At 44.9% G+C, this 24633-nt stretch overlaps 1 protein-coding gene across 1 annotated transcript; it reads right to left on the minus strand.

Annotated features, from left to right (window-relative positions):
• Positions 1 to 86: 86 nt before the first annotated feature.
• PPIL1 (peptidylprolyl isomerase like 1) lies at positions 87 to 18789 on the minus strand. Its single transcript, XM_046004255.1, has 4 exons — positions 18524 to 18789; positions 15789 to 15943; positions 999 to 1067; positions 87 to 455 (listed from the first exon to the last, which is right to left on the minus strand). The coding sequence occupies exons 1-4, from the start codon at positions 18577 to 18579 to the stop codon at positions 235 to 237; spliced, it is 501 nt and encodes a 166-aa protein (XP_045860211.1). The 5' UTR covers positions 18580 to 18789; the 3' UTR covers positions 87 to 234.
• Between the last annotated feature and the right edge of the window lie 5844 nt (positions 18790 to 24633).

Consider the following 24633-nt stretch of genomic DNA (forward strand, 5'->3'; position numbering starts at 1 on the left):
CACTTATGAGCATTTCTGCAAACCCTCTGTCAAACCTAGGCACCGAGGAAAGAGAAAAGCAGCATCCTTTTAAAATATACTTCAGCTCGAACTCACCCAAGACCCCAGGTCTCCTTAGCTCTGTGATTCGCAAGACCAAAATGAAGTTTAAGTACATGTCACTCTAGGTCATCCGGAAGCTGGTTCACTGGGGCCATCCCGGAAGATCCAGGCGTGCCCGCGAGAGCAGCAAGCCTACCCAGAAGGGTACGCCTTAACGATCTTCACGTCATCCACAGGGCGGTCCTGGGAGTTTGTTTCCACCATTCCTACTCGATTCACCATTCCTATACCTTGGCAGACGCGGCCAAAAATGGTGTGCTTGCCATCAAGCCACTGCGTAGGGGCAAGCGTCACAAAGAACTGGCTGCCGTTGGTGTCTGGCCCTGCATTGGCCATGGCGAGGATTCCAGCCCCTGGTGGGTAAAGAAAGAAAGAATAACCCCCAGAGCTCCAGCCGGGCGCATGTCCCACCATCCCAGACTTTATTCTGGCTTCTACCATCAACCATGGGACCGGAACACTCTTCTCCTGAGGGCCTGCCTTTACAACGGCTTATCACTGCCCTACCCCAACAACTGCACCTTCCTAGTCTTGGCCTACTCCCCAGCTTCTCTATCCATGATGATCCCCACTAACCGCTGGACCATGTCCCCAGTGCCCTGCAAAAACCCAGCAAGGTCTCCGGCTTCTTTGAGGAAGCTTTCGCTTATCCTATAGTTTGTAAGAGCAACAACATTCGACAGAGTCTAGAACATTAGAACCAGCACTGTGAATTACGCAGGAGAGAGAGGTGTCATTCTCTCAAACCCACCAGGGCTCTTTGTGGCGCCGCAGCTGGGCAGCTCCGTGGCAACCTGCCACGGTGTCAGGCATGACCCCGGAATCATAGGCAAGAGTGAGCTTTTCAAATCTACTCCCCCTTCCCTGCCCCCAGCACAGCCAGATTACATACTTACCCGTGAATTTCAGGTCTGGGTGCAGTTCATCCTCAAACTGCTTGCCATAGATAGATGCACCACCTCGACCTGCCAGATTAGAAGACAAGAGACCATCCGTCAGTCCCACGGACTCCCCCTCAGCAAGAAGCATTGAGCATGCCTAGTCCCCCTGCGAAGCATATGCTGCAACTACAGAGCCCAGCGGCGGAGTCCAGCACTGGCACGCCATGGCACGCCACATTCGAACCCCTGGTTTTGTTCGGGTAAGAGGTTTCCTTTCAAAATAACACCAAGAGTGTTTTCTCCTGGGTATTAGAGTAATACATATTCACGGTCAAACATGCAGAAAGCATAGAACATTATCAGAAGAACATTAAAGTTCCATAGAATCTATCCATCTACAGATAACTACCATTTTTAGTGGATGTATTGATAGATTTCTGAATTTTTAACTTTTTAAGGAGTATTTAATTAAATTAATTTTTTAAAAAAGATCTTATTTATTTATTTGACAGAAAGAGACACAGTGAGAGGGAATACAAGCAGGGGGAATGAGAGAGGGAGAAGCAGGCTTCCTGCTGAGCAAGGAGCCTGATGTGGGGCTCGATCCCAGGACCCTGGGGGGGATCACAACCTGCCTGAGCTGAAGACAGACGCTTAACGGCTGAGCCACCCAGGCGCCCCTTTTTTAGGAGTATTTTAGACAGGAGTGCCCCAGGACTTAACTATGTGCTCATCACAGACACTGTTTGTCAATCAGCATTCCTCACCGCTGAGCTTCCATCTGTATCCCACCCACTCGGAACTCCAGGGAGCCATTTTTAATGGATTAAAGATGGCACAAGAATTAAAACCTATTTGCTGTCTTTGATGTCAATGAAGGAAAATAACATTCATTTTGGTCAAAGATATCCAGCTTAAGAAAGGAAAATAACATTCATTTTGGTCAAAGATACCCAGCTTAAGGAGAAGAGAGACAGTGGCCAGTGGCAAGTGGCAAAGAGGAATCCTATTATAGTAGGTGGAATCCATTGAGAGGAAAGGTGGTACATCACAAGGATGCCGTGAGGAAACATGGCATCAGGAATGATTTGCTGGCAACATCGCCACCATTTACTATTTATATTATGTCCACAAGAGTGTGGTGCTGTGCACCCAGGTTCTGTTCTCAGCGCAAAATGATATAACAAATACGGTTTTTCCTAGTGGAAAAAAATGTCCTAACAGCAGACAACTCTTAGTCAATTATTTAGTAAAATAAATATAACTGGTTGAACTACTTTGGTTTCTCCAAGATGACAAGCAGCCTGGAAGAAAATGAACACTGCATTTATCAGCGTTCTCCGCTTGCAAACAGCCCGGCCACAGGGAGCGCCTCCTTCTATAGCCTTCTGTGAATGTAGGATGTGAAAAGCACCACGTCCCCCTTCTCTCCCAGGCCCTCCCAGTGAAAATCCTTGTACTACCTTTCAGGATGTTCCACCAAAGACAGCCTGTCATAGCCCCTGATTCTGGAAGAAAACACTTTGTCTTTTTTTTTTTTTTAATAAGATTGACCCTGGGATCACAACCTGAGCCAAAGGCAGATGCTTAACTGGTTGACTGAGCCACCCAGGTGCGCCTGGAAGAAAACACTTCTAAGAGGTGCGTGGATGGCTCAGTTGGAAGAAAACACTTCTCATGCAAAGAGGAATTAGGGGTGAAAGCTCACACCTAGCCCAGCTACCTATGCTTCTGGAAAAGTACCCAACTACCGAACTTTGTAAAAATTCATTCCCCAAATTCCAATCTGCTAGCATACTTCTAAACAGCAATTAGGTGAGACCAGCATATGCTCTCTGACTATGGAGTTCCTGCCTGAGACTGGGGGCAGAAGGGGTGGTGAGTGAGAGTGCTAGGGCTGGAGATGAAAGAGAAGGCTGAGGGGGCCAACTGTGCTCAAGCCCTAAGCCTGGGGCTTGAGTGAGCAAGTAGCAAGTGCAGGGTGAAGTTCAGGAGTGGGCTGTCCATCGGGGGCTGAGCCTTAGAAATGTGATCCCTGTAAGCTGGGGGCCACCAGGATGAAAGCACACGGTCCCTGCCCTCTAGGAACTGAAAACCATCACATAAACGGTCCTGTGAACAAGAGGGCTAAGGGATGGGCCAGTCGGGAGTCACAGATGAAGCCGGGGGTTTGCAGTCATCAGGAGATGGGAGAAAGGGCCCAGAGGTCCCTCTGTACTCAATAGGAAGAGTCAGATCAGCTGCAACCAGTTCGGGGGGTCTCTACAGTACCATTTCTACATAATATGTTATGGTTTCATAACCTAATTCAAGTCAGTAGGGTCTGCACCAGAATGTCAGAAAGACAAACACTTCTAATCAAAACACTCCTCCGGGTGCATGGAATAGGGGAGATGGGAGCAGGGCCGCAGCGATCTAAGAGTTTGACCGTGTGGAGAGGGCTGCGCAGATGCCAACTATCACATACAAAGCCGACCATCTGGAGGCTCCGCCATCAAAATTTCACCATGTGCCTCGTATGGTGCGGGTATGACAGGAACTAGGCACTGATCGGGTTTCTGAACTCTGTACCCTGAAAGTTCTTTTATTCTTCTGTCCCTTGTTTTCGACACTTAGTCTCTGTACTTAGTGTTTCAGACCTACGAAGGAGACAAAGAACATGACGAACAATGGCACCTTCCCCTCAGGGAACAGTGTGGCAAATCCAGTCCCAGAGCCCATGTCTGTAGCCCCTGAACTCTGCTCCCCCCATCCTCGCAGCTAACAACGGCCTCAAAGAATCACATCTTGGCCTCGCGGAACCACTGCGGTGACCAAGAGTCTGTCACCTCCATGCATTCTCCCTTCTACCACCTACGTATGCATCCCTAAACAAATGTATTGTTGCTCCGCATGTTTTCAGGGTTATACAAATGCTATTAGACTCGATGTGTTCTTCTGCAATGAGCTTTTCTGTGTTCACCACTCTAAGTGATGTTTACGCATTTGGCTCCAAGCAGATCTCTCTAGTATTCATTCCACTACACGACTGTTAACACCAGTCTTCTCTACGCCGATGGATATTCAGGATCCTTTCTGGGTGTTTTTGCTGTTATGAACCCCGCTGCAGTAACTACACTCGTACTGTCTCCCAGACGCACATGCAGGCACTCAGGGGCTATGCCTCATGGCAGAGGCGGGGTCACAGCTTGAACAGTTCCCCATTATGACATGTCCTCGAATATCTTACCAGAAGTGGCCTATCCACACTGCTCACTCTTACTGCTCTAGGTCCTCCAGCCAGACTTTCTAACATTCGTCAGCCTGAGAGGTGTCAGACTACTTGTTTTAACCTGCATGTCCTTGAAAGTGTGCAGAATTTCATGTTTACTGACTGTTTACCTTTCAACCTCTGGGAACAGCCACTTATCTACCAAGTGGTTTGACATTTATTTATATATATATACACACACACACACACACACACACACACACACACACACACGTATGTATGTACATACACACACACATACTCACACATACAAAATTGGTATATTATTAGGATTTGTATTCTGGATACTAATCCTTGGTCAGTGAATGCTTTTGCAAATACTTTCTTCCCAATGGATTTTTTTTCACTCTTTTTGGGGTCTTCGGATGCACAGAATTTTTTGCAGTTGAAATTCATTCATCTTTTTATGATCTGTGCTTCTGCTCTAAAAAAAATTTCTCTTATCCCCCGGAATTCTCTGAGGTCTCCTCTTCCTGCTCACTACCTCTGGAAACCTCTCACAATGAACTGGAGTGGCCCCTAAGCCATGCACGGTGGTCTCTCACACAAAGATTACCACACTTGGTGCTACTTATCCCCACTGGTTCCATGCCACAGCTGATGGGACCATGGATTAATATCTAGCCCCAAAGTGGTCATGGGTGGGCCAATGACCCATTAGGAAGCCTAGGTGAAAGCTCTGCCTGAGGCACCCGACACCAGAAGGCCATTAACCAAACCAATCAAAAATCTCTCTTCTGGCAAGAGAGCATCTAACTGCAGGTTAGCTGTCCTTTGAGGATTTCTAACACCTTCTCCATGGCCTGCTTCAACTTCAGAGACAAGGGAGGCAGGTACTAACCAGTTCCTTTTGCAGCTAAGAGTAGTCAGATGACCCAGCTGGACCTACTGAAACAAAGAGAAGCCTGCTCAGAAGTTTCTGGGAAAGCTACAGCTTTCCTGATAAAAAGGGACAAACACATTCCTGTTGTCTTTCACCCGCAGCTCTTTCCCCATCTTTCTTCTTTGAAAGCAGAGGTGATGTCAGCAGCAGCAGCTGCCATCTTGCAACCATAAGACAAGTTTGAGATCAAAGGCAACACATTCACAATGGTGGAATGGAAAGACATAGAAAACCTGGGTCCCTGACAACTCTGCTGGGCAGCTGAACCAATGCCTGAAACTACTTACCTTCAGACATTTGTTATGTGACGAAAAAACAAAAGCTCTCTTCCTTTAAGCCCTTGCTGTGGAGTTGTGTTACTCGTAGCCAAAAGCATCTCAAACTGATACAATCTATTAGTACAGAGTCTTCAGAAGGGGAAACTAATTGGTGGAGCTGCTGTTGGGTTTACCAGGGCAAATGCCAGATACCAGATCTACCATGGGAAATGATGCTACCAAGAGGCTTTGTAGTTCTTAGGAGTACTCTCTTCCTCAATTGCCCGTGGGGCCAAAGAGATCCAGATTTCTCTTCCAACTCCATTACTTATTGGCTGTGTAGCCTTAAGCAAGATACCGACCCTCTCCAAGCCTCAGTTTCCTTATCTGAAAAATGGGAATAGCGGTAGTGCCTCTGTCTCACAGGCTTGTTAGGAGACAGTTAAAGGGAGCTCATCATCACTGATAATACTGTGTTTGCTTCATGTTTTACAATATGGGGATTTCTGTGCACTCAGATAACCTAGGCATCATCTGAGAGAGGGAACTGCAGATAGAGACGAACAGTTCACCCTGGGGGTTGGCCTGCCTGGGTTTGCTGCAGTTCTTCCGTCGGCAAACCTCCACCACTCCCTCGCTCTCCCCGCTCTGTGAGTGTAACTCTGCTTCTTATTTCACTGACAGACTCTGTGAGAGTAACTCTGCTTCTCATCTCACTGATGCAAAGGCAGAGGCCTCTCACCACCAAATCCACCTCCCTTCCTACCGGTCCACCCATTTACCATCCTTCCTCCCTTATTGATACATTGTATGAATTTGCTGTTCATCCAGCCAACCCATCACCATGTATCACATCAATCCCATTCACCTTTAAGGAACTTTGGAACTATAATTCCTCCCAGTCCTGTATCAAGTTTTCTTTCTAGTGGATCATTCCTATCAGCATAAAAAAAAAAAAAGTGGTATTAATACTTCCTGTCTTAAAAAATAAACATAAAGTTCCATCTCCAAGTATCCATCCCCCTATGTCTCCACATCCCTTCACAGAAAAACAAAAAAAGCTGTCAGCACTTGGTGTCTTGGCTTCCTCTCTTGCCTCTCAACGTTCGCTCTCTGTTCAGACTTTTGCCCTCACCGCTCCACAACCTGGCTCTTGTCAAAGCCATCAGTGACCGCTGTGTCATTAAATTCAATGGTCAATCCTCGGGCCCCACCTTGCCTGCTCCACGAGCAGCATCTGACAGCTGATGTCACCCCTCTTGAGATCCCGCCTTACTGGTGGCTCCCCCTTTTCTCTACTGGCTCCTTCTCTTCTGCCCCCTCTCCTTGCATAAATTAGACCTGCATTGATGTCTGAAGACCTCCCCTTCCAAACCTGCTCCCTTGCCCCTTTAACTTTCATGGTGTTACCCCAACCAATGTCCTGAATGTCTAGCTCTGTCTTCGCATCTGCTTCCCAGAGGACCAGAACCAAAAGAAAAGACTATCACCTTAGTCCAAATACAAAAAGCTGTGGCTTTGACAACAACGAAAGCTCTCAATTGATCTCCTTGCTTCCAGGCTTGTCTCCTCCTTTCCACGCCAGTTGATTCTCCACATGGAAGCCAGCAGGATTCTTTTAGAACAAGACTCATCAGAGCAGTCCTCTGCTCAAAATCCTCCAGTGACATTTCATCACAATTAGTACAATACCCAAAGTCTTCATGACAACGTATGAGACTCCAAGACCTGGTGCTCTGCTACCCTCCAAAGGTGTCTCTTACCACTCTTCCCCTCATTCACCTGCTCCAGCCACATTAGTTTATGCTCTTTCTTTCCTTTTTAAAAGATTTTATTTATTTATTTGACAGAGAGAGACAGTGAGAGAGGGAACACAAGCCGCGGGCAGTGGGAGAGAGAGAAGCAGGCCTCTCGCTGAGCAGAGAGCCCAATGTGGGGCTCAATTCCAGGACCCTGGGATCATGACCTGAGCCGAAGGCAGACACTTAACAACTGAGCCACCCAGGCGCCCCTGGTCTGTTGCTGCTTCTTGCCAAGCACACTCTGTTCTAAGGCCTCTGACTGCTGTTCCCCCTGGACTGTCCTTGCCCCTGACACTCTCAGGCTCACTACACTTCACTTTATTCAGACCTCTGCTCAAATGCCATCTTATCAGAGAGGTCTTCCCTAATCGCACTATCCAAAATAGCACCTCTCTCGCTCTCTGTCCCAGGGATTCTCAACTCATGGTGACTTTGCCCCTTACGAACATGTGCGGAGACATTTTTAGTTGTCACACGGAGGGCTTCTACTGGCATCCAGCATGGTGAGGTCAGGGATACAGCTAAGCATCCTACAATGCACAGACAGCCCTCTACAGCTAAGAATTATCCAGCCCAAAATGTCAATAGTGCCAAGGCTGAGAATCCCTGCTTAAACAGTATTTCTTCCATATCACGTGTCATGACCTGATAGTAATATCATGTACTTAGTTGTTCACTGTCTCTCCCGCTAGAACGTGAGCTTCACAGGGGCTATCTTGTTTACTGTTTTCTCTCCCCAGCTCTTAGAACAATGCCTGGAATATGGCAGGAGTCCAAAAGACATTTATTAAATAACTTAACAACCAAAATAAATAATAAATGACATCTTTTTAAGCTCCTATTTTGTGTCGAGCCTGTAGCGGCCATTTTACAAACACCAGCTCATTTACGGCTCACAACATCTTCATGAGGTGCACACAACCAAACCGCACCCTGCATTTATAGCTCAGAAGGCTCAGTGATTTATGTTATGTCTACATTTATTAAGTGTTCCTATGAAGTTCAGAGTCAACCCCAAACCCACCGGGCCCTGCAACCCAGGCTGTTCACCCCATGCTATGGGACCTTAAAAATACACTACTGCTGAGTTACATTTCCCCACATATCTTTCTTATCCCAGACTCAAGAAACTCTGGAACCCAAAACGGCTCCAGAATGATGTTAGATCAAATCTGAACTCCTGTCTGGGCGTCTCCATGAACTGGTCTGAGCTTAGGCACCATGCTAATTACTCTCTGCACTCCGTCCCCAGTTGCACCTTAACTGTTTCCTAAACATGCAGTTCAGGAATCTTAGAAATTGCATCATACACATTTGTCCTGGACATGAAGAGGTGGCTAGATGATGTCACAGAGCCAGTCTAGCATGTGAGACACAACATGTGGAGTACTGGACTCTCCTTCACCCTCGACAGGTCTCCCCAACACTTGCGCCTGTGCTCTGTATTCTTTCTTCCTAAATCTAAAATGCCTTTCCCTGTCCTCCTAAGAGTTAAAATTCTACATTTCCTGGGTGCCTGGGTGGCTCAGTTGGTTGGGCGACTGCATTCGGCTCAGGTCATGATCCTGGAGTCCTGGAATGGAGTCCCACATCAGGCTCCCTGCTCAGTGGGGAGTCTGCTTCTCCCTCTGACCCTCTCCCCTCTCAAACTCTCTCACTCACTCACTCTCTCTCTCTGAAATAAATAAAATCTATAAAAAATTTTTGAAAAAAAAAATTCCACATTTCCTTCAAGGCTCACCTCACAATATGCCTCCATTCCATGCTAATCCCACTCCACTGTACTTTTTCTCTTTTGATGAATTAGTCCAACCTCTGTTATATGCATGACCCAGAGCGTGCCGCCATAAATTTGCATAGCATATTATTACTTTCGAGTTGTTTCTTGTAAGAACTATCTAGTCTTCCTGGCAGAGAAGGGAGCACTACAAGGAAAAGAGAATGCTTTGGTTTCTAATGTTTAAGATTCTTCAAGGGACTTAGAATAGCACAGGATACCCAGCGGACTCTTAGCAAATAGTCACCAAATGAATAAAATTAACAATGAGCTTGCTGTTCACCACGTTCAATCTCAGGTATTTCTGGGGCTACCAAGAGGAGACGTGAAATCAGAGGGAGGGCAATGCACGACATAATCAGCACGTGATTAATCACCGCAATCACGCCAACTGGGGAGCACTGAGAGCCAAACCGCAGAGCACGAAGAGCCAAAGGAAGGGCTTGACAGGCTGCCATGTCTTACAGGGAGGAGAGAAAACGAAGAAGTCAGTACAAGCACATAAAAAGACATTCGGACAGCTAAGGAAAAAGCTGGTGTACAATTCTTATAAGAAGAGAAATTTAAAAGCAGGAAAATGGTTTAAAATCCAGCAGGCAGTCAAAGGTACTCGAATAGAGAAAACCCCTGGCAAAGGCATATAAGAAAAAACTGTGGAAGAACGGCTGCAGAGTAGCCAGACGGAGGGACAGGTGGGGACAGAAATAGTACACTGGCTTGCTGATGAGCCCAGGATGCCTCATGCTGCTCATCTGAGATGTTTAGCAAAAAACGTGTCACCTAATCAGTGAGTGGTTCACATCAGTGACCCAGGAGGGCCTAACTCTTGTTTGCCTTCTACAGCAGACCCGCCAGCTCCATCATTTATTATACTTGAGGCTGGATGCAATTACTTGGAAATCTTTTGACTAATTCAATCTCATTAAATTTGCATCATGGTGGGGCGCCTGGGTGACTCAGTCATGAAGCGTCTGCCTCCGGCTTAGGTCGTGATCCCAGGGTCCTGGGATTGAGCCCTGAATCGGACTCCCCACTCCATGGGGAGCCTGCTTCTCCCTCTCCCTCTGCTACTCCCCCTGCTCGTGTTCCTTCTCGCTATGTCTCTGTCAAATGAATAAACAAAATCTTTTAAAAAATTCCTTCATGGAAATGTGACATTATGAAGGATTACAAACCGACTATAGAAATATAGGGGAGCTCTGCCATGAGCAACTCACATCGGAAGTCACTTCCAATTCTTGTACCCTCATCATGGACTGTCTCAAGCTTACTGGTGTTATGAATTAAAATTTTATCTCATGGGGCGCCTGGGTGGCTCAGTGGGTTAAGCCGCTGCCTTCGGCTCGGGTCATGATCTCAGGGTCCTGGGATCGAGTCCCACATCGGGCTCTCTGCTCAACAGGGGGCCTGCTTCCCTCTCTCTCTCTCTCTGCCTGCCTCTCTGCCTACTTGTGATCTCTTTCTGTCAAGTAAATAAATAAAATCTTAAAAAAAAAAAATTTTATCTCATGACAAGAGAGGAAGAAGACAGGAAAGAAATACATCAAAGTGTTTACAGGACACTTTCAGATAAAGAAGTAGAGTGAAGGGCCACCTAGGAGGCTCAGTCAGTTAAGCATCTGCTCAGATCATGATTTCAGGGTCCTGGGATCCAGCCCCCTGGGCTCTGCACTCAGCCTGACGTCTGCTCCCCTCCCTCTCTCTCTTTGCCCCTCTCCCTCCCATCCCCTGTGCGCCCTCTCTCCCTCTCTAAAATAAGTAAAGAAATCTTAAAAAAAAAAAAAAAAAAAAGGTGGAGTGAGGCAGGCTTAGCCCCTGCCTCCCCTAATACCTGATGACACAAATACACAAAATTCCATTTGTTTTCAAGCCCCAAATTCACCAGCATCAACCAAATAAAAAGGAAACAAACTTACTACAAACATCCTGAAAAGAGTCAACCAAGGAAAGAAATGAGAGTTTCTTCTGCCTGCACTCCCTAAAAGCGGTAATCAGGAAAGAAGGAGTGTAACCCAGAGGATTCTTACAAATACCCTCCGATGCTGAGAAGCCAGTAGGAGGGTGGATGGGCTGGCGATGCTGGAAAAGTTAGAGCAGCCCCTGAGGGCAGAAGCCTGTGCATACGACCAAGGCTCGGGAGCAACATGGCAGGCTACCAGCACCAGGCAACTTGTGGGGTATGGGGGAGCCCTGGGCCGTGATGGGGTTCAGGTCAAACTACCCCCAAATATGGTGCCTTTGGCATACTGACTGTCAAGTTGAAGGAATCTGAGAAACATCAGGTACAAGAAGGGCATTCCGACCTTCTCCGGAAGTAGGTCCTAAGACCCTCATGTGAGAGGTGCTGTCCCTATACTTGGGGGAAAAGAACATCTCATCTCTAAGACAGAAGGGCCCCCAGAGGAATATGAAAGAACAGGCCTTGCTGCTTCCCTCAGTTTATTTTTTTAGACTCCCTTCATCCTATCACATTTTCCCTCAAATTTCAACTCTTCGCCAAACCTAGCACAGAAACACTCAGGTACAGCCACTTCTTTGGGTCTTCATTTCTTTATCAAGGCCACAGTGTCATCAAAACTTATAGCAAACAAGGGCACCTGGGTGGCTCAGTCAGTTCAGCGTCTGTCTTCGGCTCAGGTCCTGCAGTCCTGGGATGGAGCTCAGCCTCAGGCTCCTTGCTCAGCGGGGAGTCTGCTTCTCCCTCCCCTTCTGCCCCTCCCCCTGCTTGTGCGTAAATCGGGCCTGGGTGCTCTCTCCCTCTTGCTCTCTCTTGCAAATAAACAAAATCTTTAAAAAGAAAAAAAAAACTTAACAGCAAACAGATTTGTATGCTTTTCTCTCATTAATCTGGGGGTTACAGAGACCCAGCTATGAATGAAAAAGGGTAGGAGGATCTTTCTCCTCTGCCACAGCTATTCTCAGGGAACCACCCAGAGTCCCAGGGGAAGAGGGATACCACTGGTTGGTGGAGGGGACCCAGAGACAGGACATTAATGGAGGCTGGGAAAATCAGAAGCTAGCCCTCCCATAAGGTGCGTTCGGCCTCAGCTCTCCTCGCCACCTTTATTCCAGGCTGGAATAAAATGGAAAGAAAGCAACCTAGCATCTGGAACCAGGAAGACAACTGTCTTCCCCGCCCTGCCCCAACAAAGGTGAGGACAAGGACATAGAGAATCCACTTATACTGTATCTGAGCAGATAAAAAGTACCCACAGCATCAGTGCCGACATTAAGCATGGATAAGATGAAAAGAGATGGCACAGAAACTATGCAAACATATTATGACAAATGGAAGGAGAAAAAGAAAGCATGTAAGTAAAAAACAAAACAAAACAAAACATACACCTCAGGAACTCAGTCTGGGAGAAAAGAGAGTCCACCAAGGGCTTCTCCGCAGTTGTCTCAAAACTAGAGATGCTTCAACAGAAATAAGAATCCAGGGGTGCCTGGGTGGCTCAGTGGGTTAAGCGTCTGCCTTCGGCTCAGGTCCTGATCTCAGGGTCCTGGGATCGAGCCCTGCATTGGGCTCCCTGCTCAGTGGGGAGCCTGCTTCTCCCTCTGCTTCTGCCCTTCTTGCTCTGCCCACCCCCACCCCACTCTTCTTTCTCCTGCTCTATCTCTCCCTCTCAAATAAGTAAAATCGTATAAAATGAAAGAATAATCCAATAAAACAAGAGCTCAAAGACAAGATAATAAATCAACAGATCAAGGTGAAAAGATTGCAAAACTAAGGAAACAGTGAGAGCCCAATGACAGCAATACGGAGCTAATCAATCACACAGAGCAGTAAAGAACAGAACAGACGTGACTAAAAGTTGAATAAGGCACAGAGTAAAGGTCTGACACTAATTCAGTGGATGCGGGGGGAAAAAATAGAAAAACATCATCTTATACCCTCAGAAGAAATGTAATAGACAGGGAAGGCAGAGGTCATGAAACAGAGAATAATTGGTTTCCTGAAATATAAAATCAGAGCAAGTAACAGAAAAAATACTCAAAAACACAAATCAAAACATTTTCCCTGAGCTGAAGAAAGGAGTTACTCTGGCCTCAGTATTCTCCAAAGCCACGCTTAAAACCAGAAGGCAACAGAGCAGAACTGCTGAAAACAATCTGAGGGGACAAGTGTGGCCCAAGAACAGCAGACCCAGTCATGGTCTTTTTCAAATTCTCAAACCGGACTGTTACCAAATATAACATCCCGCAGCCCTTGCAATACAAACCACTCACCAGGAAATTCTGCCCTCCAGCACCTGGGAACGGAGAAGCCTAATGGTGGGCACCGAACCCTCGGAAATGCAGGTGGGCACCGAACCCTCGGAAATGCAGGACCCATACTGCAGCCGAGGGAATCAAGCGCAGGGTGAAAAATGTACTCTGACAAGGAAAAATAGTAATGACAAAAAAACGAGAGCAAGGGAGAATGTGAGATAATAAAAGATATACAGATTTATCTATGTGGATCTATATGCCTGTCCCTGGTTCTCTGGCAAGGAGCTCCTATTGTCATTTCCTAAGTGATAAGAACACTAGGAATATCTGCGGTTCTCACATTTAGTCTTTGACCTGCCCCAGAAACAGGGCTTCTAAAACCCTTTTGAATTCCTGAGTGATAAGGGCGCTGAAAAGCATTTTTGTTCTAATGAGGCAGGTAGACTCCCAAATGGCCCCTGGGTGGGGAACTGGTCAGCAGAAAGACCAATGGCCCCTGGGTGGGGCCTGGTCACCAGAAAGACCAAGCCATGATTAGAAGTTGGAATTTTCAATCCCCACTATCCTCTGCTTCTCCAGAGAGGGGAGAGGAGCTGGAAATGGACGTAATGATGGTCACACCTACCAGAAGCTGCCTCCGCAAAATCCCAAGAGTACCAGGTTCAGAGAGCTTCCAGGTGGGCAAACACAGCCCTCCCAGGAAGATAACACACCCAAATTCCATAGGGACAAAAGCTCCTGCCCAAGGGACCCTCCCAGATCTCACCTTATTCATCTCTTCATCTGGTTGTTCATCTGTATCCTTTACCATATCCTTTAATAAACTGGTAAACATGTTTCCACGAGTTGTGAGCTGCTCTGGCAATTAACTGAACCCAAGGAGGGGGCTGGGTATTGGAACATCTGATAACCTAGGCTTGAGACTGAAGTGAGGTAGGGAGCAGGGGGCAGTCTTGTGGGACTGGGCCTTAACCTGTAGGATCTCTGGTTAGATGGTGTTGGAGCTGAGCTAAATAGTAAGACACTGACTTGGTGTCACAGAACTGCTTGTTGCGGGGTAAACCTCCATGCATTTGATGACCAGAAGTGTCAGAAGTGAAGTGATCTGTGTGAGTAGTAAAGGAGACATGTAAGAGAAAAACACAAAAGGGAAGAACTAGGCTTCTCCCAACACAGAAGGCAGACAAAACGGAGTTTTTCCTAAACAAGAATGAGTAGAAATTTAAGTACTAATTGTCCCATCCTTCATAGCAGGAAACCAACTTTTTGATTATGTATATAAATACCATGCATGACAAAGCCTATTCTCTTGAAATTATTTCCATTTAGCTAGTTATCCATCCATCCTTTTGACTAGTATCTGAAAAGAAAAATGTCTAGAATAATGGCCACCAAGAGTTAACATTAATTGTTTCTAAAAAGTGGGAATGTTGGGGCGCCTGGGTGTCTCAGTTGATTAAGTGTCTGCCTTCGGCTCAGGTCATGACCCCAGGGTCCTGGGATGGAGGCCAGCATCAGCAGGATGTATGCTTCTCCCTCTTCCTCTGCCCCTCCCCCTGCTCATACTCTCTTTCTTGCTTGCTCTCTCTCAAATAAATAAATAAAATCTTAAAAAAAAAAAAAAAAAGAAGTGGGAATGTTGCAGGAATAATTAATCACTAATAGTGTTAGAAATCTTTAGGAAGTATATTTATGAGTGCTCTTTTTTGTAGTTTCCTATATATACTATATTTTCAAAAAAGATTTTACTTATTTATGTTGAGAGAGAGTGATCAACCAGGGAGAGGGGCAGAGGGACAGAGAATCTCAAGCAGACTCCGCTCGGAATACACAGTTTGCATAGCGCTCAATCTTACCACCTGGAGATCATGACCTGAGCCAAAATCAAGAGTCTACTGAGGGGCGCCTGGGTGGCTCAGTGGGTTAAGCCTCTGCCTTCAGCTCAGGTCATGATCTCAGGGTATGGAATCGAGCCCCGTATTGGACTCTCTGCTCAGTGGGGAGCCTGCTTCCCTCCCTCTGCCTGCCACTGTGCCTACTTGCGATCTTGCTCTCTCTCTGTCAAATAAATAAATAAAATCTTAAAAAAAAAAAAGTCTACTGACTGAGCCACCCAGGTGCCCCTATACTCTACTTTTTACACATGTCCATATACATTAAAGAAAATGAATGCCTCTGGTCATAAAGGATAGACAGAGAACAACTGACAATTACAAAGAAGAACAAGGATAAGAAAAAAGACTGCCACAGAGAGTATCAAATTTATCTAAAGGCAAAAAAGCAGGAGCAGGAATCAACGGAGAGAAGATGCAGACTGAAAAGCAAGGGGCCTTGAAACTAACGTAAGAATCCACTGATTTCACTAATAAATCCCATCTAAATTACAATAACTCCCAGATTTGGACCTCCATCCCAGACCTTTCCATGAACTCCACACTCGTATCCCCTTACTTATTCAACATCTCTACCTGAAGATCTGACAAGTATTTCAAATGTAATGTATCCAAAACTAAAACCAAATTCTTGATTTTTCCCCTCTGCACATGCTCCTCTCTCAGCCTTCCCTATTTTGCTGAATTCAGCCAAGGTCGGCTTAATTATACCTGTCCCTGTTGGGTCACCTCCCTGGATCATGAAGTCTTTGATGATCCTGTGGAACTTCGTGCCATTGTAGTAACCTCGACGTGCCAACTCAGCAAAATTCTTACAGGTCTTCGGAGCATGCTTCCAGTACAACTCTAGCACAATGATCCCCATGCTGCGGGGGGAGAGGAAAGTAGAGCTCCAGTCAGGAACAAGGTCATAGCAACAGTAATGTTATGGGACTGATCCAGGACTCTCTATTTTCAAGCTGTATTAAGTCATGAAATTGTAATACACATCGGATTTCACGCTGGGCAAAGGAAAACATCACAATCACAATGTAAATAACATAAACACAGATATCTTCTTTGAGTAAAACACACGGGAGGTTCTAGTACTTCTTTTAAACAAAATAACTGTGGACAACTAAAAAAAATTCAAACTAGCTTTACATATTAAAAAAAATCTTTGATTGTGGGAAACCAATATAACCAACTCTTAAATTAGGGGGAAAAATTACACTTAATTTGTAATTTTTTTTAAGGAGGACATTAACATATCAGGAATTTATACTTATTTATACATGCATGAGTTTCTGGGTCAGGGTAGAAACTGGGTAATGGGAAATAGGAAGGCTTTCAATGAGTATCTTCTTTTAAACTTCTGTATTTTTGAAACATGTAAATATACTACCTCTTTGTGAAAATTTTAATGTGGAAAAAAAAAGTACAGTTTGTGCGTGTATTTAGGAGGGGGTGCAACAAACGAAAAACCTGATTATTTCAAATCTCTAACCTACCAAATGGGATGAGCACTTTTCCCCCTGAAGTACAGCAAAGGAAAAGAAAAAGAAAAAGACTTTAGACAGGTGCCTTCCCCTCCACTCCATCACTCACCTAGATTTTAAGCTCCAAGAATGTGAAAATTGAGGCAACTCTGGATAGCCTGGATACCCAGTGCCAAGCACAGTGTAAGCACTCTGTAAATGTGTGTATGTCTGTGTGTTTCTATCTATATATATATATGTGTGTGTGTGTGTGTATATACATATATAAAATGTGCTGGAACATAGCTTTCTAAAACCCTTTCTACCAGCAATCCATCCTTCACACTACTAAAATTCAACAGGGATTAACACCTACTCTGTACAAATTCTAGGTGCTTTTGCTCTCATAGAGCTTATATTCTGGTGCAAATTTTTTTAAATACAGGGAGTAACTTTTTGGAATGGCAATCAGGAAATACCTATACAACTCTGAAATCTGCATACCTGTTGGCAGCAATTTCAACTTCAAAGTATTCTATAGCAAAACTTACAGATGTGCCTAAGGATCCAGTATGTGCAAGGGTCTTTATTCCAGTATTTATCATAATAAAAAACAAGAGGCAATTTAAGTGTACCTCAAAGAGGAAATGACTAAAATACAAAATAGCAATAATATGGGAAGCCATATCAACAAGTGAAAGGAAAGCAAATTATAGGAAAAATATATATACAGTATGATCATGATCCTGTTTTTAAGAAACAGAACATTAAAAAAAATGTTTATACATTCACAGAGAAAGATGTAGGTCATCCAAAGAACTATTAACTATTTCTACAGGAAGAGGTGGATTTCATTTATTCTACACACTTCTACACTGCCTGGATTTAAATTTCAATTTAATTTATAACTTAAAAATGTTAACAGGTGAATTCAGAAATTACTTACAAGTTGAGGCCCGAAGAAGTAGAATTTTGCCATACACGGTGGGGAAGATGACCAGAGAGCAAAAGCAGCACCTGAGAACCGTGTTCTGCGGGAAAACAGCATGGCCAAAAGCAGAAAGTAGACAGAGAACTAGGGCCTGGACCTAGGCTACTGGTGTGGGGATGGCAGAAGATGTAGCTAGAGAGCTAGGCAAAGGCCAGACGAGAAAAAAAAACCACCTTGAATGTCAGACTACGACTAATCTGATATTGCTGTAGCAGTAAATAGTTACTTAAGGTTATTTGTCCTACTTCCGAAAGATAGGACTATCTCCAAAGAGGCCATGGAATCAATGGGGCTAAAGAACCGAGCAAGTGAGGCAGACAGATCAGGCTCCAAATAAGGTTCCCCTACTTACTAAATATACGGGTTTGGTCAAATCATTTAATCCGTGAATTCTGTCATTTCCCCTGCTAAAATGGGAGAGAAGGTGGAATAACACCTGCATGATTTGAGTTGCTAAGTGGATTAAACTAAGTGAAATGCTGTACGTCAGGGGACGGGGACTAGAGGGCTGGTGCTCAATGATACCGCTCTTTGACAGTGGGGAAATGTGCTTCTTCGTATGCCTTCCTAGTAATTTGTTTATCCAGCTGAACTATTTACAACGTTAGTAGTTACAGATCTGCCCCTTTCACTACACTGCAAGGTCCTAAATGCAAGGCGGCGTGTCTCCTCCATCTATATCCTGATTCCGGTCCCGACGTCGCCTGCTTGTAGACTCAACACACGCTCGTCGAATGAAGGAATGAATGAACCAGGGGGTGGGAGGAGGGCAACCAGGCAGCTGTCGCTGAGGTTTCAGAGCGAGCCGGTGCGGAGCTCGGACGCGGGCGGTGGCGGTCCCCATTCAGCCCACAGGCGGCCCCCACGGCCGTCCCTGCACGCCTCCCCACGAGGAGGCCGTGCTCCCGGGGGAGCGCACGGCGAACCCAGCCCCGCGGCAAAGCCCGGGCTCCGCGTTGTCTCAGCTAGCTGAACCCCAGAAGTCCGACCCCTCTCACCTGGTCTCCAAGTATACGTTGGGCGGCTGCCAGGAGTCTGGGGGGATCGCCGCCATAGCGCAGCCGACGGAATCTTGCAGCAAAGCTACTTCCGGTGTTGGTTCCGGGGGACCCTCCGCTGCTGCGCACACTTCCGGTCTCCGTCGTTCAACCTTTGCGATGCCAAGATTTGGGGGGCTGAGACAAGAATGAAGAAGGATCCCCCTTCCAAGGCGGGGAAGCTGGGATGCGAGGCGAGAAGAAGCTGATGGCAAGGACGGAGAAAAGTGCAAGCTCCATCGTAGAGGTGGTCTCTAGGTTGAAGAGACCGCGACATCCTCCGGACGCTCTGATTGGTTCGTTTAGGCGTGGAAGGCGGGAACAACCAGCAAATCTGCACTCTGATGGAGTTAATATCCTAACTTCCAATTGGAATGATTTCCTAGTTCCACAAAAGGGCACGGTCCTGAAAGGGGATGGGAATGAGTTGCTAGTCTCTGACATTTGTAAGGCGCTGTACAATTTGCGTAACACTACACTTTATTCTTATCTTCTCCACAAAGCAGTCCTGTAAAGAAGATAACATTGTTCCCATTGTTCAGTTGTGAAAACTGAGACCCAGCGGTGAGATGACTTGTTCATTTGTCCAGCGCCATACAGCAAACCCGAGCCTCCAACTTCCAAAGAGTCAGGGAGAGTGGAAGGGGAAGGGCCAGGAAGAAAATGAGGAGAAAAAAGAGAGACAGGAGAACGAAGATCAAAGGGATGAGGGCTAAAGCAGGGCTCAGAGTGACTGGCTGGGGTAGAAGGTTGTTGGGTGACTAGATGGGGTAGAAGGTTGTTGGGAGGGTTTGTCAGGACTAAAGAGAGGCAAAGTAGAGGTCCTGCGAGGTATGGAGGAAGGACGAGAAGGAAATGGGGTAAGTAATCATATGTTTTAGATGCTTTGCACACTGGGTAATAATGATGTTAGCCAATGAATTCTTACTTTATGTCAGGCATCGAATTAAGCACTCGTGCGTACTTTCACATGGTTAAAATCAAACACAAATGGAGACCAGACTTGAAAATCTCCTGAGGAGGCAAACTAGTTTAGTCATATAAGCAAATCTTAATTTAGCTTGTTCTGTAAAATAAGCAAAACTTAACTTGGACCACTTCTTGTTAACGCCTCTGGAAATCAAAAAGGAAACTTAAAGTGTTCTCAAAATGGATGTGAAATAACTTCTTGTAACTCATCCCCATCACTAGGGAAACTCTAATATTATAACCGATCTGAAGAGTAAAAAGCCACTGCCTCTCTCACCATATGAAGTGCTTCATGATAATATACCTCTGAACCTCTCATCCCATGTTCAGTTTGAGTGGTTCCAGTTTGCAAACTATTTTTTGTGCATGATGAACTTTTCCTAATTACTATTTCAGTGGTGCAGTGGTTTTCCTTCTGCTATTTCTGAACTTTTTACAACACTTCAAAACCTTATGAGGTAGATATTACTATTCTCTTTTTCCTTTAAAGAAACTGAAACTTACAAAGCTTAAGTAACTTGCTCAAAGTACTACAGCTGTGAGCCCCCGTGTTTAACCACATTTCAACCCCAGCTCCCTTAGTTGTCAGGTAGGAATAAGGGTATATACAATGTCATAAAGATCAAATTAGAAAGTGAGCAAGCCGGGCCCCCTCCATCTCTGTGCCCTTCTCGCAGAGTACTAAGAATAGGGTGTTCAGGTTTGTTGAATGAATAATGGGCAGAAAGTGACATTTTAAACTGACGAGTGCTGGGTAATGTATGGTGTAATAAATTTTACACCTTCTGCAGTCTTGTGTTCATGTCCTCTTTGTGACCCTTGAGCTGGACAGAAAAGTGATCATCATTGGTCTATTCTGTCTTCTGTTATTTGAGTTGCCTTTCTCTGGGCCTTATGTAGTTCCTTACTATATATTTTGCAAGGCTTAGGGCACAGTGAGAATGCACTAGGATTATACACAAGAATAGGTCAGTGTCTTGCTGTCTCATTCCAAAACCCTTCCTCAAGAGACTCAGTATTTGTTGGCCTTTTTGTCCCCAAGAGAACATTGGATGACTACAGGAAAGAAATGACAAAGATTTCTTTTCTGAGTTATAAACAATAGTCCACATGAAATTACTCAGAGTAGCTTATATGTACTTCATCTATTCTGTTAAGCTTAATGTGTCTTCTGAAGAAATGTCCTTTATTAAAAACAAAATTATAAACTTCTACAGAAACATTACTTTTTGGGCTAGAGAACTGAAGATCATCCTCCTTCTCCTCCCTATAAGGGATACATCATCAAGACCTGTCAATTCTTTTTTCCCAAGATAACCCAAAATATATCCCTTCCTTCCTATTCCCACTGATGTTTCAGACCTTTAACATCAGGATTATTTTAGAAGCCCCCTTGTAGGGTTCCCTGCCTTTTGGCTCCCCCCCCCAACCCATCCTAAGCACACACAGCAGCAGCCAAAGCTTTCCTCCCAAGGTATAGTATGTCACTTCTTTGCCACAAAATGTTAAATGGCTTCCCTTTGCCTATTAAAATAAAGTCCCAAACCACTTGGCCTGAGCTCGAAGGCCCTTGCTCACTGGCCCCTCAATGGCTTCCCCAGCCTGATTTCCTGCTATTTCATCCATGTCTTAACCAACTATACCACCCAGGCATCCCTTATTTCATCCATGTCTTAAATGTGCCAAGGGCATTCCCACTTCAAGGCCTTTGCTCAGGCCATTCCTTTGCTTGCAAAGCTTCCCAAACCTCACCCGTGCCTTTGTCCCAAGTCCTTCAGGAAACCTCTCTCCCCTTCCTGTCTCTAAGTAGACTTTCTCCCTTCTTGGTTTTTAATCCTGTGCCTCCTTTCAGATTTATATGGCCATAATAGAACTCTGATCATGTCACAACCCTGCTCAAAAACCTTCAGTGGCTCCCCACCACCCACAAATCAAAGTCTTAGCATCAAGTTCTTCCTGGCTATGCCAAGCTGATCTTTAAACATTGTTTCTTCTTCTATAAGTAGCCTTGGCCTCACTCAGATTAACATTCTAGGTTCTCCAGATGCGCTCTTGTCTCCTCTGAATCTTCTTAATCCCATGTCTTAATGCCTGAAATGTCCATTCTCAGCCTCCAATGTCTGAATCCTTACAGCCACTTCCAGGATCACTTTCTCCCTAAATCTTTTCCTGGAGCACCTACCAGCCACTAGGCACTGAGGAAAATAAAGATGGGTCACAGACATTGTGGCCCCAAAGGAACTCACATCCTATGAGAGACAAATACAGCTTACAAGGGAGTGGAATGAGAGTTATAATAAAGAAGCACATGGTACTTCTTGACTCCTGGTTGTTCCAGAGCTGGCTTTGCGTAGTCAGAGATTTTTCTGCGAGTGATAAACTGAGCTGAGATCTGGAAAATGGTGAGTTAGCCAGAAGCCAGGAGAGTTTTCTTTGTAGATCTGAAACTTTATAAAGAGCTTGGGAAGTCAGAGAGTGTTTTTTGGGCCATCCTGGAGCTGAGTGTGAGGGAATCATAGAGGATCTTAGAACTTGATTCTGAGGTAATAGAGACATGTGAAGTGGCAAAATCAGATTTTGTATATTGAAAGTTGTCACTCAGGCTGTGGTATGGAGACTGGCAGGAGGGGCCAGGAAAAAATGGGTTTTCTTGAGCCAGTGGGCTCCCCAGAGTATTTTAAAATTTTATTTATTTGATGGGGTGCCTGGGTGGCTCAGTCATTAAATGTCTTCCTTTGGCTCAGGTCATGATCCTAGGGTCTGGGGTTGAGCCCCACGTCGGGCTCCCCACTCTGAGGGGAACCTGCTTCTCCCTCTCCCACTCTCCTACTTGTGTTCCCTCTCTCGCTGTGTCTCTCTGCCAAATAAATAAATAAAATCTTTTTTAAAAGATTTTATTTATTTGAGAGAAAGAGAGAGCATGAGCGGTGGGAAGGAGCAGAGGGAGGGGGAGCAGCAGACTCCCCGCTGAGCAAAGAGCCTGATGTGGGGCTCCATCGTAGGACCCTGAGATCATGACCTGAGCTGTGAGGGCAGATGCTTAGGCACCTGAGCCACCCAGACACCCCAGAGTATTTTAAGTAAAAAATTTAAATTCTGAATACATTCAGAAAAGTGGACAGATCCTGTGTGTAACAGTTCAATTAATTATTATGAAGTAAACCCACCACTAAATCAAGAAATGTTTCCAACTCCAGAGAAGCTCCCCTTACCAATCAGTACCCCTTCCCTGATGAAGGTAACCACGTATGACTTCTAAGTCCATAGATTATTTTTCTCTGTTTTTGAAATTTACATAAATGAAGTCATGAAGTATTTTTTGTGTGTCTGTCTTCTTTTGCTTATCATTTTTGCAAGATATTACCATGTTGTATGCAGTGGCTATATAGTATTCTGTTGCATGAATATACTACATGCCTTACACATTTCATTCCTTTTTTTTTTTTTTTTTTAATTAGGCTCCATGCCGGTCATGGAGCCCAGTGCATGGCTTGAACTCATGACCCTGAGATCAAGACCTGAGCTGAGATCAAGAGTCGGATACTCTCCGGCTCTCTGCTCAACAGGGAGCCTGCTTCCTCCTCTCTCTCCCTGCCTGCCTCTCTGACTAGTTGCAATCTCTGTCTATCAAATAAATAAATAAAATCTTTAAAAAAAAAATGAGTCGGATACTCAACTGACTGAGCTACTCAGGCGTCCCTATACATTCTATTCTTAATAGGCATTTGGAATATTTCCAGATTGTGTCTATGACAAACAGTGCTGCTATGAATATTTTTGTATGTATCTTGGTGCACTGTACGTGAATGTTTTGGAGTATACACATAGTAGAATTGCTGGGCCATAAGTTATATGTATATTGTAATTAACAGTTAGCCAGACTGTTTTCCTAAATGGCTATAGCAATTTACATCCCTACCAGCAGTGTGTAAGTTGCTTTGCTCCACTTCCTCATCAACACCCAGTGTTGCTAGTCATTTCCGTTGAAGCAATTTTGGAGCGTGTATAAGATCTCGTAGTCATTTCCCTAACAACTAATGATTAGTGAAGTTGAACACTTTTTTTTACATGTGTATTTGCCATTTAGGTGTCCTCTTTTGTGGTATTATCTTTTTGTGTTCAGATCTTCTGCTCATTTCTTCTATTTGGCTGTCCAGTTGTCTTTTTTCTTATTGGTAGAGTTCTTTATGTATCCTGGACACAAGCTCTTTGTTAGTTTCTTTCATTCTATAGGTTATCTTTTTGGTTCTCTCAATTGTGTCGTTTAGTGATCAGAGGTGTTTTTTGTAAATTTAATGTGGTCCACTGTGTCTTGTCTCTTACAGAACATCTCAATTGTGACTAGCCACATTTAAGTACTCAGTAGTCATTTGTATGGCCATGGTGCTGCTCTAAAGTTTTCTTGTTTTGCTCTTCTCATGTAGAGCTATAATGCACATAGAACTTATGTTGGTGTGTGATGTGAGATTGGAGTCAAGTTTCATTTTTTCCTATATGGATCTACAACTGACCAAAAGCTATTTATTTATTTATCAGAACTATTTATTGGAAGCATTATCCTTCCCTCATCCTTGTCATAAAGCAAGTGTGTATAGATGCGTGGTTCTCATTTTGGTCTCTCTGTTCTGCTTAGTTTCCCTATCCCTGCATCAGTATCACACTGCCTTTATAGTTAGCTTTATTAGTCTGGACTCAGTAGCATTTTGACTGCAGATCTCTAATAGAAAGCATTTAGGATCTTGGCACTAAAGACAGGGCAAAATAAGGAACCTGGGTTCAAATTGTGACCACACCACCCTTTGTGTAATCTTGAGCAAATTAACCTTTCTATAAACCTCAGCTTGGTTGGTATGAGAAAAATGTTGTTGGGCACCAGGAAGGAAGAATTTACTTTGCACTTCAAGGTTCTTCCAGCTGGACAAAGAATCAAATTGACCTGCAACATATTAACAGAGGAAAATCAAATTTAGTTTCATATATGCGGGGTGCGCACGCATGCGCACGCGCACACACACACACACACACACACACACACACACACACTCCAAAGACAGCCAACATAAGGCTTATCGGAGACAGCCTGAGCTAAGAAGAGGTGGCAA

Source organism: Meles meles, chromosome 5 (genome assembly GCF_922984935.1).
Source record: "Meles meles chromosome 5, mMelMel3.1 paternal haplotype, whole genome shotgun sequence".
Taxonomy (NCBI): Eukaryota; Metazoa; Chordata; class Mammalia; order Carnivora; family Mustelidae; genus Meles; species Meles meles.